The sequence below is a fragment of the Lichtheimia ornata genome, assembly GCF_029851405.1.
Source record: "Lichtheimia ornata isolate CBS 291.66 chromosome Unknown scaffold00091, whole genome shotgun sequence".
NCBI classification, from domain to species: Eukaryota; Fungi; Mucoromycota; class Mucoromycetes; order Mucorales; family Lichtheimiaceae; genus Lichtheimia; species Lichtheimia ornata.
In genome coordinates this window covers 57,144-79,469 of record NW_026695411.1, presented here as the reverse complement: position 1 = coordinate 79,469, position 22,326 = coordinate 57,144, and the positions used below count along the sequence as shown (strand labels likewise).

The 22,326-nt window shown below is 43.5% G+C and overlaps 8 protein-coding genes across 8 annotated transcripts; 6 read left to right on the top strand and 2 right to left on the bottom strand.

The window, feature by feature from the left end:
• Positions 1-2,118: 2,118 nt before the first annotated feature.
• Positions 2,119-2,859, top strand: O0I10_011483 (ADP-ribosylation factor; the record flags this gene model as incomplete). The annotated part of the gene is made up of 4 exons (XM_058491450.1): positions 2,119-2,266; positions 2,329-2,421; positions 2,485-2,730; positions 2,801-2,859. The coding sequence occupies 4 exons, from the start codon at positions 2,119-2,121 to the stop codon at positions 2,857-2,859; spliced, it is 546 nt and encodes a 181-aa protein (XP_058337797.1).
• Positions 2,860-3,658: 799 nt separating this feature from the next.
• Positions 3,659-4,054, top strand: O0I10_011482 (uncharacterized protein; the record flags this gene model as incomplete). The annotated part of the gene is made up of 1 exon (XM_058491449.1): positions 3,659-4,054. One exon carries the CDS (start codon positions 3,659-3,661, stop codon positions 4,052-4,054), a length of 396 nt encoding a protein of 131 aa, XP_058337796.1.
• A 4,557-nt stretch (positions 4,055-8,611) lies between these two features.
• O0I10_011481 (uncharacterized protein) lies at positions 8,612-12,084 on the top strand (the record flags this gene model as incomplete). Its single annotated transcript, XM_058491448.1, has 7 exons — positions 8,612-8,735; positions 8,817-9,139; positions 9,215-9,362; positions 9,431-9,590; positions 9,655-10,496; positions 10,566-11,871; positions 11,931-12,084. The coding sequence occupies 7 exons, from the start codon at positions 8,612-8,614 to the stop codon at positions 12,082-12,084; spliced, it is 3,057 nt and encodes a 1,018-aa protein (XP_058337795.1).
• Positions 12,085-14,317: 2,233 nt separating this feature from the next.
• On the top strand, positions 14,318-14,885 carry O0I10_011480 (uncharacterized protein; the record flags this gene model as incomplete). Its single annotated transcript, XM_058491447.1, has 2 exons — positions 14,318-14,670; positions 14,732-14,885. 2 exons carry the CDS (start codon positions 14,318-14,320, stop codon positions 14,883-14,885), a joined length of 507 nt encoding a protein of 168 aa, XP_058337794.1.
• Positions 14,886-16,965: 2,080 nt separating this feature from the next.
• On the bottom strand, positions 16,966-17,247 carry O0I10_011479 (uncharacterized protein; the record flags this gene model as incomplete). Its single annotated transcript, XM_058491446.1, has 1 exon — positions 16,966-17,247. One exon carries the CDS (start codon positions 17,245-17,247, stop codon positions 16,966-16,968), a length of 282 nt encoding a protein of 93 aa, XP_058337793.1.
• Positions 17,248-19,242: 1,995 nt separating this feature from the next.
• Positions 19,243-20,112, bottom strand: O0I10_011478 (uncharacterized protein; the record flags this gene model as incomplete). Its single annotated transcript, XM_058491445.1, has 3 exons — positions 19,243-19,869; positions 19,932-20,043; positions 20,102-20,112. 3 exons carry the CDS (start codon positions 20,110-20,112, stop codon positions 19,243-19,245), a joined length of 750 nt encoding a protein of 249 aa, XP_058337792.1.
• A 166-nt stretch (positions 20,113-20,278) lies between these two features.
• O0I10_011477 (uncharacterized protein) lies at positions 20,279-21,274 on the top strand (the record flags this gene model as incomplete). The annotated part of the gene is made up of 1 exon (XM_058491444.1): positions 20,279-21,274. The coding sequence occupies one exon, from the start codon at positions 20,279-20,281 to the stop codon at positions 21,272-21,274; it is 996 nt and encodes a 331-aa protein (XP_058337791.1).
• A 186-nt stretch (positions 21,275-21,460) lies between these two features.
• Positions 21,461-22,110, top strand: O0I10_011476 (uncharacterized protein; the record flags this gene model as incomplete). Its single annotated transcript, XM_058491443.1, has 2 exons — positions 21,461-21,537; positions 21,603-22,110. 2 exons carry the CDS (start codon positions 21,461-21,463, stop codon positions 22,108-22,110), a joined length of 585 nt encoding a protein of 194 aa, XP_058337790.1.
• Positions 22,111-22,326: the final 216 nt, after the last annotated feature.

Below are 22,326 nucleotides of genomic sequence, written 5' to 3'. Positions count from 1 at the left end.
TACACTATTTAGGAATAGTTCAAAATGCCAGCTAATAACCTTAGTCCTCCCATTCACCTTTGTTGTCCAATCCAATGCATACGAACGATTGTCTTGCTCCAGCCCAGCATGCCCATCATTTAACTTTCATGATTCGAGCTAGCCTGGTGGTAAGAAGGTAATGGCTGTTGTTGGATCATCATTATCATGTAAAGTGTAAAATGGGCACACACCCTTTTGCTATACGTGAGGATCATTTCTTTTATTTACGTGTACCTATTGTCTATCGTGAGGGTGATGATCATGATGGGTGGATGGCGTGTATAGGGTAATTGATGAGTGGCCTCAGTGTAATAGCAGTAGGGGGATTTAAACTTGGGGAACAGCAGCTCCACGACTTGAGACAACGCTTCTCTTCTTTTTCTCCCACCTTTCCTTATTCCATTCACAGCGTCTCGATCAAAGTAATGTATTATCAAAAAGTGCTCTTGTTGGCTGTGAGGTGTTAATGTAGTTGTGAACATGCATTGCCAGGGAGTGAGTGTGTCCAAAGTGCCGAGGAATGAGCGTGGTTGGTGGTTGGTGGTTGGTGGTTGCCATGGCGATATTGTTGCTTCCTTTTGCTCGTTGCTATTCCCGCTCTATGCTTGGTGTCAACAGGTACATCCAGAGTCCAATGTTGCAGCAAAACTTGTTCCATTGACGCGTTAGCTTGCATAGGGGACAAGTTTGGTTTCAAGGCGTTGGCTGGTTTGGCGTTTCGTTTCGGCTCCACTATACTACACCATGGTTTTCGGTTTCCAGTAACCAACAACAACGTGTCTTTGTGTATATGGAAAAGGCAAGTACAATGAAAGAAACAATGAAAAGGGTGTTCATTGTGTGTGCTAATAATGAATTGTATAGGTTTCTTTGGTCAGGCAATGCAACTTGGGGGCATCATCATCATCATCTCTTTGGGTTCAAGTCCCAGCCTGTATCAGGTGGCCGCTGCGTCGCTCTGCACTAGCCAAGTGTGCCGGAAAAGCTTCTTGGAATGCGTCCAGGGCTCTATAGGCCTGCGTTGACTTGAGGATGGGTCGATGATGATGGATTTTTGGAAGAGCATGGTCACCGTGTTGAGGTAAAAGAGGATTTGCAACAGCTCGGCCGTGAATGTGTTGAACCAACATGCTCTTCTCGTGATAGGCTCGTTCTTTCCCTTTGAGGATTTCTTTTCATGAGGTGGGAAATGATTGGAAGGATTGGGGATCATTCTTTCTTTGGAGAGGATTGAGCCTGGACTCTACGTAAGTGATGTCCTTCCTTGGCCATGGATCGAACTGGCCTTGCGTGATTCGTGCAGTGCTTTCTCAAGAACAAGGGATAGCGCGACGTTGCTCGTACGATGGTTCCTTCTGATTTGCTTTCTTCCTTAGAGAGGATCGCCTAGAGGTACTCTAAGTCGTCGTCATTCCCGGTATCAGATGGCCTAACTTGGCTGCTGTTTATTCATAGAGACGACAAAGACGATGATTACGACGAGGACGATGAATGCGATGATTACGACAATAACGATGATTGCGATGATAACGAAAATTTCACAAACAAGCATCGTTTGCCTTTGTCTTGCCAAGGTCACTGTTTACTTTGAATGCAGACCCACCTTAGATAGTAACTACTACAACGGCAATAAAATGAAATATGTATGATATTATTGAATAGACTGCAGCAGGCTCATTCGTGAAGCAGGGAGTTTTATTAAAGAGATGGATGGACACCTCCCAATCATATCACAGGGACCCTTCTCTATACTTTCAAATGCATAGGAAGAAAGAAGCAACAATAGGGCTGGCACGACACGATGCAACACAATAAACAAATGGCTTTACTCATATGTGGTTTGTAATGAGGAAAAATGGGATGGAGCGCCTTGGATTAGAGGTTTAGCAATAAGGTATTAAAGGCATGTCAAGATGGTTGTGTTAAAAGCAGCATAATGGTATTAAGGAACAAGACAGCTCAATTCATTATCATTGGCCAGCTGAGTATGGTATGTAGGTGTATTTGCAGAGAGAGAGATATGGATACCGCGAAAAAGAGAGAGGGAGAGAGCGAACCTTTTTCCCTTTATTCCCCTCATTCTTTATTACATTTACCATGGGTTTAAGCTTCTCCAGACTTTTCTCTGAACTCTTTGGCAAGAAAGAGATGCGCATCTTGATGGTGGGTCTTGATGCTGCTGGTAAAACGACCATCTTGTACAAGCTCAAGTTGGGTGAAATTGTCACCACTATTCCTACCATCGGTAAGTGGCATTTCCATATCGACAAAGCAAGATACCATCATTCAAACGTGTATGGATGCTAGGTTTCAACGTGGAGACGGTTGAATACAAGAACATTTCTTTCACTGTATGGGACGTGGGAGGTCAAGACAAGATCCGTCCTTTGTGGAGACATTGTAAGTGTGGTTGCTATTATCCTCTTTCTTTCAAGGAGATTGACGATGATGATGGTATTATAGACTTTCAAAATACTCAGGGCATCATCTTTGTTGTCGATTCCAACGATCGGGACCGTGTTTCCGAAGCACGTGATGAAATGCAACGTATGCTCAATGAGGATGAACTCCGGGATGCCATCTTGCTCGTCTTTGCAAATAAGCAGGATTTGCCAAATGCTATGAATGCTGCCGAGATTACCGACAAGCTTGGTCTTCACTCACTTCGCAACAGACAATGGTATATCCAGACCACTTGTGCCACTAGCGGTAAGTATATCAAAGTCGATAAGGTTGGATATGGATTATGCGTTGACCCGAGGATCGTTTTGTTGTTTAGGTGATGGTCTTTATGAAGGCTTGGAATGGCTCTCGAACAACTTGAAGAGGAGAAATTAGATGGATCTATACTTTTTTACGCAATACATATACACACATGCATCTTATTTACCAATACGACTCGACTCGTTTATCCACACACACGCATCGAGGAATGAGAAAGAGAGTTACACGGATGATGATGATGGTGATGGAAGAGGTTGCTTCGTTGAATGTGCTTTTGTGCATGTCTTCATTTGCATTTGGGTTTGTGTGCTCAACGTCAATGATCTAAGGAGGTTAAAACGCTTTCGTTTCAACATGAATCAGGCACGCTCTGCGTGATCAGTGCCTTTAAGGAGAGAGAAAGGTTTTATGCTATTGACGTTACCCGCTCATAACGTTGTCAAATTGACTCAACGTACATCGTAGCTGCATGTACATGTATATGTAAAAGCCACTTATCTATAACATTTTGACGTGCATGGTTCTGCAAAATAACCTGTTGATCGACGATCCCTATCCTTACGTCGTGTACTTGATGCTTGTATAATAGGCTGTGGCACGCCTTACTCACTTTGGTGCTCCTTCTTTGGGATTGCTGAGCGAGAACGATACATGTTGATTCCCTTAATGACTCCAAGTCTGTTGGCTGCTACATACGATGATGAATGATGTGCTGTCTATAATGAAAGCATAGCAGCTGCAATGGATTGATTGGCAAAGAAGGAGCATTTTGTTTGTGAGGTGCAGATCATCGGTCGGGTAGTGTATATGTATTTACATAACGCACACAGCAAGAGATGGCGGAACCATTATAAAAGCACCATCATCTTATACTTGCATTTCACCCATCCATTACTGCCTTTATAGCTTTTAAATGCATTCCCGCAAATCTTTTATTGTTACGATTAGTGTTGCATTCGTGCTCTTTGTGGCTTACTGTCAAGCTGATCAAGTGCCTCCTAGTACACAAGATTCTCAAGGAGCTACTACTACAGGACAAGAAAACGCAAGGCCACCCAACCCTGCGTTAGAAGAGTGCGAGAAGGATTGCACGTCATGGGGATCTATAAGCCGGCAAAACCAATGCAAGGATGAATGCTTGTGGACCTACGCAAAAGATCTTCAAACAACCGATAATCCTGCACAAGGACAGCCAAAGCCCACGTTACAAGAGTGTGAGGAAGATTGCATGAAGACATGGGGAACTAAAAGCAAGCAAAACCAATGCAAGGATGAATGCTTCTTGACCCACGCACGGCAGAGTGGCTAGGCTAGTGGTTTTGGTTTTGGAACAAACCTTAGTGCTCTTTCTTGTAGTCCAAATCACATATAATAAAGGTTACATTTTCATTTTTATCATCGTTAGGCACTATTAGTACATCGTAGGCAACATGATTAACTAGGATTTCATCTGCAACAGGAACTTGATAAGCACTCAAATATGGTTATGTATGTAGATCATCTTCTCTCTTATATGCAGTGAAATCCACGAAGGCGTATTGGAACGCCCTCACAAGTTTTATAAAAAGGGCATCACAGATGGCCATCCTCTTTTCCACTACTTTTTCTTCAACAGGCATCTCAATTACAAGTTTCCCTTTCCTATTTTGGTGATTGTGGCTCTCTTTTTTGTGGGATATTGACAAGCTGGACCTCCCTCGGGTATAGAACAAGAAGATGAAAGCTCACCAATCGCGCAAGAACTAAAGCACCGGTTCGAACAATGTTACGATGAGTGTGTGAGAGGCAAAACAACTGAACCCGAGAAACTCAATTGCGAACGTGATTGTATTCCTTCCCATTAAATACAGTGACACTATGTAGCTATAAATCAAGATTTGTATAAAATGTGCGTTTGCTCGTATATCATTGTATTTGGAAGGGGAATCTAGATAATAGTGGCGTCTTTTGCAGAAAGCCCGCAGCTAGGGGGTATCTTTGGCAACAATAACAAATCAGCACATGCACCAGGATAATCCTCAAAGTCGGCGTTGTGAGATGTGATCCTCTTGCTTGATGCTGCTGCTGACATTGGTATTCAGCAGACATCGTTTATGTGCATGGTCGGTCGTCGCGTATCGATGTTGGATACCGGCAATAGAAAACCGCATCTGCATGTATAACAGGGATGGATGAACCGGTCGTCGCAATAGAGTCGATGAGAGTGCTATCGTCAAGTTTGAAGAATGGATATCCCTTGCATCGTCATCCTTTTTATGTTTTTGGATCGCCATTGCCATCATCATTGTGATAGAACTTCCCCATACATGGCGTCTTTGGTAGTTGTAAACGGATCAGTATGGAATAAAGGTGGTCGTCGTACATACTCAAGGTTGTTCCTCGGCGTTGTTGAAACACAAGAAGGAGTGTGTCGGTATCAGCTGATGGTGTTAATGCAGGTGTTGACGATGCTGCCAATGGGTTGTTAGGGTCTCAATGTAAAGTGTGTAGTCAATCGTGTGGACATTGCGTGTTCAAAGTAAAAGTGCAAAAAGAAAACGGCAAACGAATGGATGGTTTGTAATGCAGCTGATGGGTGGATCTCTTTTGTATCACGTGCACTGTCCAGCTTTCCTTATTATGTTTCCACACGCGACTTGATTTTATACACGTGTCAGCGTTATCCATATGCCAGTTGCCTGCAAATATCACCACAGCAACTATGGTGTTTCCGTATCCTTTAACCTCCCCTTCCCATCTCTCATACTTTTGTAAAAGGAACGGACCAATGTAACGGGGTGATTGGCAAGTTGCATGGATACGCCATACTACACGTGCGCGTTGCGAGGCAACGGAGGTGCATGGTGATTATATACCACCTCTTCAATCTTGTGTTCCGCCATTCTTGGGAGTTCCCTAGACGTCAACTGTATATATCTATTATGATGATGGATCATCACCAAAGGGCTTTACATACTATAACATTACAAGTCGTGTGGGAGTGCAAAATAGTAAAACCATGATGATGACGGCGATGATACTTGAACGCCATAAACACATATTATTTTAAGGAGTTCCAGAAACGCCTTTGCACATACAACATACATCATAAAACGGGGAGGGTTTTTCTTGCAAACGATGTATCTTTTCATCCGTCTTTTCTTTTACTATACACATCAAGGTCTCTTTTCCCATGTTCAAGTCGTTCTCCTTTACTGCTCTTGTTGTCGTTTTGGCGATCTTTGTGTTATACTGTCAAGCTCAAGCTCAACCTGCTCCAGTTGATGGAAAAGGTGATGCTTCCTCAAAGTCACCTACGCTACAAGAAGCCTTTGAGGCCTGTTACAAAAAGTGCGGCACACGGTATACAGAGTCCAATGATATCGAACGATGCAAAAGCTTCGATTGCAACATCTTGATAAACATGCGTACCCCAATGTACGTCGGAAATGTAAATCCAACTGTGAGCGGATAATACTGTAGCACAGCCCACCTTTATTTTTCGTATCCACAAGCAGATTGGGTCTCATGGAGATGTTTTCAATTTACATAGTCATCATGAATAAATTGCTTGATTTACTACGTGTGGCATCGAGTCTTTGATGATGATGTATTCAGCTCTTACAGCATTCATGATGCAACGTTTTCGTCTCCCACGCAGGTGCATACACGAGTTGGAGTTTCTGAACAGATCTTTTTTTCATGACACGTACGTCTTTCACAATCATATACTTACTCAAGTAAAGGAAGTGCCGCTTAGTAGGATGTTGGATCTACTACCGTTGGTTCCTAACACCGAGATCATCACGATGTGATTTGCGTGATGCATAATGCGATATGCAAGCATCGATATCCTCCAATTGGTTTAGCGATAGCATCACCAACATCACCCTTATCATTCTCCTTCTTGTTTACGGCATTTGATTTCTCAAGGCGATGTTACCACTACTGCAACAAAATACACATGCGTCGTCTCTTTGAACGACCATACATGCTCTCATCTTGGACAACCAACCCAAGTAGTGATCACAATGGCCCAATCAGCTAGCCTAAGAACTACTAGAGATGATACTATTATTAGGTTTTGGTGCACATGTAGGCGAGAGATACCTGTATCTAATCACTGTGGTTACCTAGCATGGCATGATTCCTATCATGTTTCTAGCCCGTTGCCTTGGATTCGACGAGAATGTAATTGCCCTTTTGTGATTGCACCAACACTTACCGTGGTAGTAGAGTAGAAAGTAAGATGCCAAGTATGTTTGGAGTGGGGAGGATGTACGTACTTCAGCGCCATACATACTACTTATTTGAAGGGATTCCAGCAGCTTTTTTCCGGACCATCTTTGCATACAACATGCGTCATAAAAAGGTGAGCTTTTTCGATGTAACTTTTCATTCTTCTTTTCTTTTACATCAAGGTCTTTTTCCAATGTTCAAGTCATTCTCCATCACTGCTCTCGTTGTTGTTTTGGCGGTCTTTGTGGCATATTGTCAAGCTCAACCTGCTCCAATTGACGGAAAAGATTCTGCCTCCTCAAAACCACCTACGCGACAAGAACTCCTAGACGAGTGTTACAAAAAGTGTGACGCATCGAACACTGACCCACACTATCTAAAAATGTGCAAAACTTACGATTGTGCAGAGTATCAGGTTGTTCCCCCAGTGAGCGCCCCAGTGAGCCGCGAAGGTCTTGCAGCTGGTATCATGGGACAACCATCACAGTAAAGCCCACCTTTATTTTTCGTATCTACAAGCCGGTTAGATCTCATGGTGATGTTTCCAATTTTGACACCATGAATAAATCGTTTCATTTATGTGTGGCACTAAGCCTGTAATCACGAGGAGTAAATCTATACGTATCCAGCTTTTATGTACAGCATTCACGATGTGACGTTTTCATCTCCATGACCCTGTAGATACCCCACCGTACAATTTACAAATAGCATCTTCAACCTCTTTATACGTACCATGAAAGTAACATCCTTCTCATTACATGCTCTCATTTACAGCATCTGGTTTGTGAGGTGATGCTGCGTACATCCACCCTAATGTCAACGGCGTAGGTTATGATATACGTTGAGTAGAAGATATACATGGTGGCGTAACTTTCAGGGAAAGAGGGATAAGTCCATGCAGGCGTCTATTCCAACATGAAAAAGCCCATCCTCTTTTTCTTTTCATGGTTGACTTTGATCACATCTACACGCAACACATTGTTCAAGGTTATCAGGAATTTCAAAATTGTTGCGTCGCGTGTGTCAAATTAGAGAAACTAGAACCAGCAATAACCTATAGTTGTATCATGGGGTCCTTTACATCATAGACAATGAATACAGAAACAGTAAATCTCGTTTAGGGATCTGGTTCTACTTTTTATTATCTCCAACTAAAGCTACTTATTTAAGTGCATGACGAGCGTGTGTGTATGGGGTATACATGAAGCATGAAAGGGGTCACGTGCCATCGCTTCACTCAGCAACCGATGACAGTTGATATGCAGGACAATTTTGGCAAACAGCGGAAGACGTATTCTTTCTCTCTCCTCTTTTTCTTTTCAACGCCGTCAGTAATGCGAATGCGACACACATGCACACCATCAACAGCCCCCAATTGGACATGAGTTGTGATGAAGAGGACGCCGATGCATGGCAGCAGCAGTCAAGATGAAGAAGACGACTACCTATTTGTGATAACCCAGCACTTGTCAGTTGGATTACAACCGAAAGGGAAAAACACGTGGAGAGTGGCCGTATATTACTGGTATCACCCTGTGAGCGAGACTCAGCAGTCTTTCTTTCTCTCTTTCCGTCAACAACAGCCAGTCAACGCGCCCGCGCTTTTTCTTTCCCCCCCTTTTTTCACCACTCCTTCTACACAACGACGATGGAACTACTTTCCAAGCCGCTCCAAGCAGCTGCTGATTTGGATACGGCTCGATGTAAAGGACAATGGCAATCCATCCCTGTATTGGCAGATCGTTACAAGAAATATCATCCGGATGAATCAGGTACGTATATACAACACCCATTTTTGTTTATATTTGTGTGTGTGTGCACGGACAACGATGATCCTAATCTATGACTTAAAGTGCTTGAAGCAACAGCTCGTCTTGAAGCCGAATTTGCCATTTTACTTTCAAAGAAACGCAAAATACCCATCAACAACCATGTCCCTGCTGTTACGAATCGATCCACAACACATCTTGTTTCACCGCCATCATCATCAACATCATCATCATCTCATGAGACCGACATGTATGAAAATGATACACCCAATCATATCACCTTGCCTGGTCCTTTGGATGTCGCCATGACCGACCCCATATTGAAAAAGCTCTTGATGATCATTCAACAACATCAAGGTGATGGCCCGGGCCAAGAGCCAGAAACCAATGATCAGTGGCAGGCACAGGTAGGTAACACAAGGACAAATTATAGAATGGCATACCAAAATTAGAAAATTCATTTCGATGGTTACCCACTGCAGTTTGCCAAAATCATCTTAGCACGGATTTACTTTGAGACAGCACGCTATGATCAAGCCCTTGAAGCATTGGAACGATTGGCTTTACCCATGCAACAAGTCCATTCGGGGTATGGCATGGTCTTGTTGATCCAAGCCAGAGTCATCAAAGGTAGGTAAAGGAGAGACAAGCGTACGTAGTGAGTGAGAGTGGATAGTAACACAAGGAGATGATGCTAGGTGGATGTTATGAAATGCAGGGTCATATTGCATCAGCGATCGAAGCCTATGAAGCCGCTTGGAGTGTGTATGAACAACATCCAGTAGAAAAAGGAGAAGTGCTATGGTCTTGGATTGAAGAATGTTTATATCGTGCTATCCTTTTACATATACGAGAAGAGTATGTTGAAGGGGTGGTGGTGAAACATACAATGAAAAGGGGATGCTGATACTGTTTTATCTAGTGGGACACCACGAAGCGTGTTACGTTTGATGCGTGGCTACATGCACTTGAGTACATCGCATTGGTCTTCATTCTGGCGCATGCATAAACGGTGGATCGTGTTTCGTTATTACGCTCGTTTCTTGATCAAGGCGTGCAACGAGGGAAGTTACTTTCCTATGGCTATCCAAGGCGATTTGCAACCTCCCAACAAGGTCTCGGCTATCAATGACACCAATCAAGCCTCTGCCTATGAGGAACTTTTATGCTTGACAGCGCTTTATCGCAACCTCTTGAGTTCCTTGTCCTCTCATTCCGATCCATCCAACCATGTACGCTACGTGCTCGAACTGGCAGAATTAATGACGGATGCTCACGATGCTATTGGATGGGGCGAAATTAGCAACATCCGCCGTGTGTTGCAATTTTTACAAGCAGCCAAGGAACGCACCTTTAACAGCATTTGCATTGCACGCTACATTTTCTTTTGCTTGATGCGATTGGGTAACTTTGTGGAAGCCGCTTATGCATTACGCAGCTATATGGAACTGGTTGGCATGCCAGAGATTGATCAGCCGGTGGTGGAGGATGTCAAGGTACACAGCATCCAACAACGACTACGCACCGTGCATGATACCAAGGAAACGGAGATCGATGTCATTCATGTCTTGCTTGCGGGTGTGGAATTGTATGGCAGAGAACGACACAATGGCCATGTAGCAGCTCATGTGGCGGATGTGGCGGTTGAACTTGTCAAGGATTTAAATGAGGCAAGGAACGAGAAAAACAACAAACAATGGGATGCTTTGGTTGCACAATGCTATCGTATGCGTGGATGTGCTTATGGTCTTTATGCCATTCAATGTAAGTCAACATCATCATCATCATTGTTATCATCAGGGGAAAAGAGTTTGACTCTCTCTCTTTGTTAAGGTGAATCACCTGAGGTGCGAGCAAGCTGTCATCATGAAGCCATCGACTCCTTGACCAAAGCTGCAGAATTGGATCCAACATCATGGCAGACCCACTATGAACTTGCAACACAACAAGCCCAAATCAAGGATGTGGCAGCGGCATTGAATTCCATAGGCCGTTCTTTGCATTTGGAGCCTTCTCATTTACCATCATGGCATCTTCTTTCGCTTTTATATTCCTGCCGCCAATTCAACGACACGTCACCACGTGCACTCGAGACCATCCAAACGGCTCTTTCACGATTTGCTCCTGATACCAATGACATTCCCACCAATTTGAAGTATGGATTACCAGTATTATCATGGAGTGAGCGAGAGAATTACAGCCGAAGGTACTATGAACAAGCGGAGGCGTATTTGCATATTCGGATGGCACAAGTGGCATTGCTTGAGAAAATGGAAGGACCCGATGCAGTGCTAAAGTCGTACAATGAATTGTTTGCCATTTACACAAAATTGGCTCAAGGTCTTGGCATGAACCACCAAGGAGAAGTTGTCCCAAGTATACGACGTGCCAGTGAATCATCATCATCTACTACAACACCTTCACCTTCTCGATCCTCCTCCAAGTTATTGGATCCTTCCCAAGTACCCCCTCCACCACCAATTCCTGAAGATATGGCTGATAACAATACTCTCAAGAAACGACCTCGTAAAAAGAGCATGGTGTTTTTGGATATCAGACGACTTTCTCATTCATCATCATCACATGAATCACCCTCAGCAACATCACCACCTACTTCTTCTTCTACACAAACAACTACAACAGCAACACGTTCACGCAGTTCATCCATTCAAGACAATGACAAAAAGAATGATTCATTTATCGCCCCCTTTTCGCATACACCTTTGTTCTCGCCACCTTGTCACACCATCACGCATTCATCCACGCAAACCACCTTTATCCGCACTATGCGTGAACGATGGCAAAAGTTGTTGGTTCAATTATGGCTCATGACGGCATCCACTTTTATCCGAGCAGGTCGTCTGGATGAAGCGGGTAAGGCTGTTTCGGAAGCTGAGCAACTTGGATTGGTCGATTCGGATGTATGGCAACACATTGGTCGTATTGCCAGCCAACGTCATACCACGGATCCGGAAACCGCTTTGGAGGCCTATCATAAGGCATTGACCTTGGATCCAGAACATTTGGGCACCCATATCGATCTTGCTTCCTTGTACATGGGATTGGATGAATGGGAAGTGGCTCAGGGCTTATTGGAAAGAGCTACCAAAGCACGTGGATGGGATTGTGCTGAAGCATGGTACGTTTTAGATACATTCACAAGATGGGGGACGGTATACTCATCGTGCGTTATTGTAGGCTTTTGCTAGGTCAAGTCTACAAGCATCAAGGATCCTTCAAAGAAGCCAAAGAAAGCTTATTGTATGCCATTGATATTAGTGATGCCACTCCCAATACGACCACCTCTTCTTTTACATCCCTCTTTGATGAACTCCCTCGTTTTGTTGCATAATCATTCCCTTCCTCCTCCTCATCCCAAAAGATGTGCATACCATTATATCAACCCACTCTATAATAAAGTAATTTACCAAAAAAATGGCATCATGGATAAGAGCTACGAGATAGCAACGTGTATGCGACCTACAACACTTGAGATTCTATTGCTGCTGTCTCATGCTACAGTGAAAGAAATAGGTTATATTTAGATCTTAAACAAGTGATCATACGTAGCATCTATGTCCACTTTTTGCACGATGGTAGAGTGCACAAATTTGGCCTTTTGTTCATCACAGATCAGCTTACTGCATTTTTTCATGTTATGATGCAAAGACTTCCACATAGCATTGTCGATTTAGAATCTGGAGTTTTTAGTTCTTTACAAAACTGGGAACACGCTTGTTGTGCCTGCTCAGCATCGAAGGCTTGACCATTGTCTTGAGCCTTTGGGTGACCTGGAGGTGGTGGTTTGGCGAGCACTGTGAGCGTGCCAACGACGAGAGTAACAGAGGGATAGCTTCAGGTTCATCTTGATGAAAAAAAATGGGGTGGCATTGCCGATTTATTAAGGCGCGGAAACTAAGGAGGCATAGATGACGATAACTGATTGCATCAAAGATGCAGGATCATGTAAACCTAAGAGGATCAGCTGCATATGGCTAAAGATTGCTAGGAGAACGTCTGCTTCTTTGATAACCTTGATAACCTTTCATAAAGCACCCGTACTATATGATAGAAACGATTTGCCTACACAACTACAACAGTCGAAAGAACATTGGTACCTTATCATGGATACGTGCAGTAAAAGATATCGCTTTATTTAGAGCACGAAAACTTTAACAATGATGGTATCTATAACCACCAACTAACACTTTGGTTTATTGCAACCATGAAAGCTAACTGCGCAATTGGAGATACAGACCCCCTTGGCCCAACCAATTTTATTTTTACACCGGTCCCGGCAGGTTGCTTTGTTTTCTTGGGTACCGAATACTATCTTGTCCGCCTCCGAAAATGCTTGATTTGCGCCACCTTGTGGTTGTCCAGCAGGTGGATCAGCTAGCACCGTGATGGTAGCAACAATGAGAGTAAAAAAAAGGGATAATTTAAAGTTCATCTTGATGAGCTATTAATGGATCGAAAGTTGTGTTTGCTTTGGGCTTCGAATGGATCATTTTATAGACTTTTGGAATCTAAGTTACTACAGTAGGAGTACAGTAAACAGCATAGAAACCTCGAACGATGCAGAGATATGCAAACTTAAGGGGGTCAGCTAGATGTGGCGAAAGAGTGCTAAGGAGAACCTTTCATAAAGTACCCGTATGCACTACATGAGAGATGGCAGATCATACTACAGACAATGCGAAACATGTATTGTTACCTACTATGGGTGTAGTGAAGATATCCTTTGTATTTAGTGAACAAGTAGGTAAATCACAGCATACAAGCAGTAGCCTCGCGACTATTTTGATGCATAGCAACATCAAACAACAACGCAGCGACACATAAACGGAACAGCATTGGCTGCATGTGGCGAAATAATACTAGGGAGAAGACCTACAAGTAAACTCATCCTTTACGTAAAGCTTCAAAACGTTGAGTACACTGTAGGTGTGAAATTTCATCCAACGATATGACCGCGTTATCATGTGGATGTCATATTTCAAAATGTAAAGTATGTATTTACTACACACGAAAAGTAGCTACGAAAAGTCATCCCTATTAAGGAGCTTGTTTTGACGATCCATGCAAACATTGGATTCCAGCTCTTGCGGTTGGCGGAAACTTTATGCAGCAAAACCGGTATGAGGCATGTCCGATGTTGATTACATGGTGTTTGGCAGGAAAGCATACATAATAGGATGCAAGGTGGTGTGTGAATCTAAGGATGGATTACATCGTTTATCGATGCATCTAATAGGTTATTCATTTTAAGATCCCTGGTGTGGTATTTCAAGTGCCAATACACGTATTGATCATCTCAAGTAGAAATGACCATAAAAGATGGCACACAATGACAACATTCACACATGTATATTCCACAATAATCCCCTACTACTTTGCGTATCCTTATATGCCAGAATCATGCAACAACAGCAGCAGCAGCACGTTCACGCAGTTCATCCATTCAACAAGACAATGACAAAAAGAATGATTCTTTTATCGCCCCCTTTTCGCATACACCTCTATTCTCGCCACCTTGTCATACCATCACGCATTCATCCACACAAACCACCTTTATCCGCACTATGCGTGAACGATGGCAAAAGTTGTTGGTTCAATTATGGCTCATGACGGCATCCACTTTTATTCGAGCAGGTCGTCTGGATGAAGCGGGTAAGGCTGTTTCGGAAGCTGAGCAACTTGGATTGGTCGATTCGGATGTATGGCAACACATTGGTCGTATTGCCAGCCAACGTCATACCACGGATCCGGAAACCGCTTTGGAGGCCTATCATAAGGCATTGACCTTGGATCCAGAACATTTGGGCACCCATATTGATCTCGCCTCCTTGTACATGGGATTGGATGAATGGGAAGTGGCTCAAGGCTTATTGGAAAGAGCTACCAAAGCACGTGGATGGGATTGTGCTGAAGCATGGTACGTTTTAGATACATTCACAAGATGGGGGATGGTATACTCATCATGCGTGTCTTTGTAGGCTTTTGCTAGGTCAAGTCTACAAGCATCAAGGATCCTTCAAAGAAGCCAAAGAAAGCTTATTGTACGCCATTGATATTAGTGATGCCACTCCCAACACGACCACCTCTTCTTTTACATCCCTCTTTGATCAACTCCCTCGTTTTGTTGCATAATCATTCCCCTTCATTCTCATCATCCAAAAGATGTGCATACCATTATATCAATCCACCCTATAATAAAGTAATTTATAAAAAAAAGAGATGGCATCATGGACAAGAGCAATAGATAGCGTATGATGGGATGTGGAAACGTATCAAATTCATTGCAAGTAAACAATCTACTGATACTTTTTGCATGTGGGTAGTTTGCACGCTTTAACTAGTGCTGATCTGCAAAACAACTTGCTGCATTGTTTCAAGTTCCCCATGCACTTTGTTTCACATCCTTTTGTATCTTGAGCATCACGAAGGTTTGCTTCTTTGCAAAGCTGGGAACACGCTTGTTCTCTCTCCTCAGGAGGGACGTAACCATTTCCTTTGGCCTCTGTGGGATTTGGAGATGATTGAGCTAGCACCGTGAGAGCGGTAACGACGAGAGTAATAAAGAGAGATAGCTTGAAATTCATCTTGATGAGGTTGTTGTCGTTGTTGCTGATTTTCGAATAGCTCTTTTATTAAGTGCGTGAAAACGCCATAAGTAGTCCTACTTAGCTGACGATAACCCCATGCATCAGAGACGCAGGAACCTGTAAACCTAAGGGGATGGCTATAGGGTATCAAGGAGAACGTCTACCTAGCTCAACTTGATGATTTCATAAAGCACTCGTACTGCATGATAGAAACGATTCACCTACATACATCAATCGAAATTTCATCGGCACTTTATCATAGGTATATACAGTAAAAGATATCACTTATATTTAGAGCACAGAAACGTAAATAATGATGGTATCTACAGCCACCCACTAACATTGTGGTTTATTGCATTTCTTGAAACTAGATCTGCATTGGGCCAAGCAGGCGCCTAGGAGGTAGCAACCGCATCTCAACACTGTTTATCATGTACCTGTTTTCAGCGATTTTATATAACAACATACCTCAATCAGCAAGGCATACGGAATGTTGTCCAGCAATGAAGTGTGTGGAGGCATCAGTACTGCTACCAGTAGCTTTTATAACATTGTCACAGCTCTTTTGTTCATTCGCATCGTGAGGACCGATCCAACTCTCCTTGTCAACAAGTGCACGTCTTTCACGACCAACCCTTATCTTACAAGCAACATTGGACATACTGCAAGTGTTGGAAAGGCGTTATCGCATATTACAAAGGCAAGCAGGAAGTTTGGGAGAGATGTGCTCTTTTCTTTGTCTTGTTAACACACCCCTTTTCCTTTCTCTTTTTACCGATTACAACAAGCAACGGCCCTGACAATACAATACATACGTTGACCACGGCACGGTGGAAAAAGGTAATATCTCAGAGTTACGTGGAAGTCGATTTGTACAGCTGACGAGCGAGGTGGACATTACAAGCAGGATTCGTTTTGCGTATCATTCTGTTGCACTATCAAGACATACATGACCCGCCGGCACCGTAGTAGCAGTACTGCATATATAGAGTCATACATTAGGATGTTGGATGGCAATAAATAGGATGGATCAGATTACTACCAGCTTATGAGACATGATGGCATCTACTATGGATGTGCATATACGTTATACGTATCTAGAGCAACCAACAATACACCCCATCTCCATGCCAACAGCTCTCAGCTCCGCTACCATATTACCCATCCCACCCCGTAAATTTTCAGATCCTCCATAATAGCACTCATCAAAATCTGTTTTGCATGTGACATTATAAAGGGAAGATTGAATCCGTGCAAGCGAGTCTATCTATCACAGATGATTAGGGGGTGTGTGTTTGCAATAAACAAGCAAAGAGGGAGAGGTATGCGTGGTACAGTATGGATGAAGCAGACATCAGCTCTTTTCATGCATTCGCGTAATCGTTTCCATGATCATTGAATACATCTCCCACCCTATTTCTTTCATACGCGATCTCGCACATTCCAACATGAGCATACCATCCCTCCCTTGGTTCGCGTGGCATCTCAATGATGCAGGTACCAACATTGTTATGCAAACCAGCATATCCATTTGGGTAATCAATTCGTTTATTTTCGCATCTCGCTTATGTCACATGATTTGGAGGAAAACTATGTAGCTGGTTTTATACTCTAGAGAAGTCCCCTCAATTGCACTCTGGCTTATTGCATCTCTCCATGTTAAACTTGCAGCTGCCCAAACATGCGTAAAGCAACTCCTCATCGGCAACTTGACAATAGCCGAAGCACTGTTCTTTCATTTCTTCGGGGCTGAGGGTTTGGCCGTTCCCAGGACTCGCCTGGACACCATCTAAACCAGAGGCTTGATGACCATCTCCTTGGGGATCGGGTTGTTGTGATGGTGCTGCGGCTAACACTGTGAGAGCAGGAATAATGAGAGTAATGAAGAGGGATAATTTGATGTTCATCTTGATGAGTTATTGTGGTAATGGTCGTGTTTGCTTTGATTTTCAAATCGGTCTTTATAAACTTTTGGGAGCTGAGACATCGCAACAGGAGTAACCTCACGATACATAAGAACATCAAATGACAGAAGGGCATACAAATTAAAGGGGGTCGTCTCCTGAATGTGGCGAAGAGTGCTAAGGAAAAATGTCTACCTAGGTCATCTTGATCATCTTCATAAAGCATCTACCTAACAACATGGTATACATGATTCACAAACAACACTTGATATTCCATTGGTACCGCTTATCATGGGTGCAGTAACAGAGACTAGGTGTATTTAGAGCACAAACGTGTAAATCATAACATCTACAACCACTAGCTAGCACTGAGGCTTATTGCATCTGGCATAGTGGGACCGGCAACCGGCAAAACACATGAGAGTATGGTAACCAGTGTACGCTTTACAGCACTCTTTGCACTTTTCGTCGATTTCTTCATAGCTTTGGGTCTGGCCATTCCCTTGATTTGCGTTGGCAGCACCATCCAAACTAGAGGTTTGACCACCTTCTCCTTGAGACTTTGTGGGATCGGACGATGGTGGTGGCGGTGGTGGTGCGGCTATCACCGTGACGACAGCAAGAATGAGAGTAATAAAAAGGAATAATTTATTCATCTTGATGAGCTGCTAATGCATAAAAGTCGCGTTTCTTGGTTTTTGAAGCAACCTTTTATAGACTTGTGGAATCTAAGGTACCGCAGTAGTAGGAGTAGCCTCACAATGGGTAAGAACATCAAACGATACAGGCATCTAAGGGGATTGGCTACGTGTGGCGAAAAAGTGCTAAGGGGAACATCTGCATAGGTAATCTTGATCATTTTCATACATAAAGCATCCTACATGGAAATGATTCACAAGCAACCCTTGGTATCGTATTATGGGTACAGTGAAAGAGATCAGCTGTATTTAAAGCACAATCATAGCATCTACAACAACCGCTAAATAGGGCACTGTGTCTTGGTGCATTTCTTAACGATAGTCTCGCATCGCGTCACACATTCGCTCAAGTAAAAAGGATTGGCAGCTCTACAATAATCTGAACACTTTGCTTTCATTTCTTCGATGCTGAGGGTTTGGCCATTCCCTGGACTTGAGTGGGCAGCATCATCCGCTCCAGAGGCTTGAGTATTTCCTTGAGACTTTGCAGGATCTGATGTTGGTGGCGGTGGTGGTGGTGCAGCTACCACCATGAAGGCTGCAATGATGAGAGTAAGGAAAAGGGATAATTTGAAGTTCATCTTGATGAGTGATTATGGGTGACAGCCAAGCTTGGTAATTGATCTTTTATAGATTTCTGGTTGCCAAGCAACCGTAGTCATAGTAGCAATAGTAACCACTTTGATGCATAGCAACATCAAACAATGCAGAGACACACATGAACATAACGGCATCGGCTGCATGTGGCGAAATAATACTAAGGAGAAGGTCTACAGAGTGTAAACTTGCTCGTTTACATAAGACACAAAACATCCAGGCTACCTTGTAGGTGTGAAAACTCACCCAACATATGAGTTCTTTAACAAGTGGGTAGTATAGTTCACGTGTAAGGTATCTCCAACACACCAAAAATTAGCTACGAAAAGTTACCCCTACATATCAAGGAGCTTGGCATGTCGATCCATGCAAAAAAATCGAATCCAGCTCTTGTCGTTGGCGCAAGCTTCATGCAGCAAAACCGGTTTGAACATGGTTGGCGTTTATAGAGTTGATCCAAGAACAACCAGATAATGTTCGGCAGGAAAGGGCAGGACGCAGGATGCCGGGTAAACTTAGGAGGGATTGTATCTCTTATCACTGGATCAAATAGGCTATTCATTCTAGAAGGGCATTCCGTGTCGCACTTCAAGTGCCCCAAAAGAGGAGACCACTGGCAACATTATACTCCACAACAAGCCCCATCCAATCCACATACAATGACGCATACACAAGCCAAGACCCTTATATTATATACATTGAATCAAATCATGGATTGCACTAATCGATTGATATCCTTTTCACGATCACCGGCTGAACCACCTTCCACATAATGCCGAAACTTGCGTTTTTCCCATGCTCCTGTAGGATTGTTCAACTTGAAAGGCCACAGGAAGCGATTGACCTCTTTGAAACGGGGACCCACCGTATAAATCTCATGGATCACATCCTCCACACAAATCATATCCAGCTTGCCGAGTTGTTTTGCAATGACATCGTTGTCGGTGATGGGAATACGTTGTTCATCCACCTTGACGAATCCTCGCTTGTAGATGAGTTCACGTACGGTCTTGAGATTGGGAGGGCCATAAGTGACATAGGGCTCGATGATTTGTAACATTTGCGCCGTTGCCTTGTTCAAACGCACAAAGACGCCATTGTTGATTTGCAAGAGGCGAAAGAGTTGTAAGACTTTGCGAACACGTGGATGGATATCATTGATACCCTTGATACGCACGACAAACAGCAGCTTGGGATCGGCAGGAACGTACAAGTTGCCAACGCTTTTGGCTTGACGACGTAGTCGGATCTCATCTCGTTCTCGTTGTCGATATTCTTTGACGTATTGATCTGCTCTTTTGAATGCAAGTTGACGGTTGACCGCTCGTTGCTATCATGTAATATGAATGAATAAAGATTGCGTGCATGGCATGTATGTTTGTATCGGTATACCTTTTGTTCAGCTTGCTTGGCTTGAAGGGCTTGTTCTTTTACTCTTTCATCCGTACGCTTCTTTTTCAACAATGTCTCGGGTACTTGAATCTCATGTTGCTTTGGCACCGTTCTAGTATAAGGATGTGAGCTTCATGGAGCAACAGCATGCAAGACTTCAAACTACTTACGTGCCAGCCATTCGATTAGGGTAGGGGTCTGTGTTGAGAAGAGGAAGAGAGACAAAGAAACTAAAACATTTGTGGCACCTGTATTGTTACCTCCACCAGCTGCAGCAGTCAATGCCGCCCGCCCTTTCTGAGAGACAGATAGACCATCGTGGCTTTTCTTTAACGTCTTGTTCCATCATGGCGGATAGATCAGCAGTCAAGTTCCTCGCCACCCTCTTATCGCGACCCACGGCATCGGTCCAAGATTATGTCTCTGAGCAATTTCGCCAACTCAACAAGCGACAAGTGCATCGCATGCAGCAGGATGCTCGTTACAGTGTGTCGATAGCAACCAGTGCGGTGGGCCAAGCCAAGAACCGATACAGCAACATTATCCCCTTCAACTACAATCGAGTGCGTCTTGAGGATACGTCGTTGATGGCGATTGATCCTTCACGAGGGGATGATTATATCAATGCAAGCATGATCCAGGCACCGCTCGGTATCCCACGGCAGTACATTGCTTCTCAGGGACCTATTCGATCGACGCTGATAGATTTCTGGCGTATGGTGATTGAACAAGATACCCGTTTGATTGTGGCTCTTTCTCCCGAGTTCGAGAATGGCATGGAGAAATGTGCTCGTTATTGGCCTCTTTACAATGAACCCCCGCTTGTCATCAAAGGTCATCATCTCCATGTCGAATTATCCACCCCAGAACCCGAACAACATGATGAAAAGGCTGATTGTTTGATACGAAGGATTCATGCCACCTTTATGAATGACGACAACAAAGTATTGAAAAAGACGACGGTGACCCAGCTACAGTTTTTGGGATGGGCCGATTTCAGTGTGCCTCATGATACCCACCCCGTCATTGCTCTCTCTCATCTTGCCGACCAACTCCAACCCAAAGATGCAGGTCCTATGATCGTTCATTGCAGTGCAGGATGTGGTCGTACAGGCACGTTTTGTGTCATCAATAGTGGTATCCAGTATTTTCGTATGATGCATCAACAAAATGCCATCAAGATCCAAGAGGAGGATTTGGACAAGAATGATCTCGTGTTCACGCTCACAGATGCGTATCGAAGACAAAGAACCACCATGGTACAAGCTGTAAGCCAGTATTATTTTTGCTATCGTGCATTGTTCGAAGCCTATCAAATGGAACATGGACCCATATCCATATAGAGAAAAAGATTATCCTTCAATAAACATCCCTTTTGCCCAATTGTGCTTTTTCTTTGGCTCCCATTATGGTAGATAATGATCTTCTTTGTTTATACCATGACAACATTACCCCGTTAACAATGACATCCACTCGCCTTATATATAGAGTCTTCTAGACAAACGATCCACCTTTATCCTTTTCGCAACATGCATCATCAACAACATCATCAGCGCAACAATAGCCATGGCAACCAACAACAACAACACGAGGAGCCGAATGCAACGTAGGTATCTTTATCTCGTACAAAGCTTGCCCTACTGCTGACACCAAGTGTAGTGCATCCCATAGTGAAAACGTGTTGTTACCACCAATCCTTATCCCCACTACTAGTACTCCATTGACAAGATCCAACCATCAACAAGATGCATATCCACGTCGATCATCCTTGCCAGCGTCGTTGCGTGACATCATGCATACTTCAGTAACACCACCCACGTCGACTCAAGTGACTGAGAATGAAGAGTCGTCGTCATCATCCGGAACAGACCAAGATGATACGCCTAATTTTAATGATCCCAATCCCAGGGTCACTCAATTGGCCACAGCCTTGCATTCAGCATTGACTAATACCGCCTCCAATACCAATCATGTATCGCCCATTCCCATCATCATCATGTCCAATCAACTACCATCAAGAGAGGAGAGTGCTTTTACGTTTAGTTTTCAAATCCACCGTAACCAGCATGATACACGTGACACGCTTGCATCGGTGGACATGGATATGGATTTCAATACAATAGGACATGTAGCTGATATTGTGAATGCTATTTGTGAATCTCTTTCATTTGACATTTGATATAAAGTTATCTTAATTACTGAATCCTTCTATACATAAAATGGGATGTTTATTGACAACAATGCTATGTAATCGACTACTAAGACATGATGCCTACCTCTTTCACCTTACCTACCCCATCCATTTGGTCATGACGCCATCCTTCCAATACGTCGTCTTGAAGATGTTGAGCCAAAGGTATACTTGCTGTATGTGGAAAACATCTCGGCGTCGTCT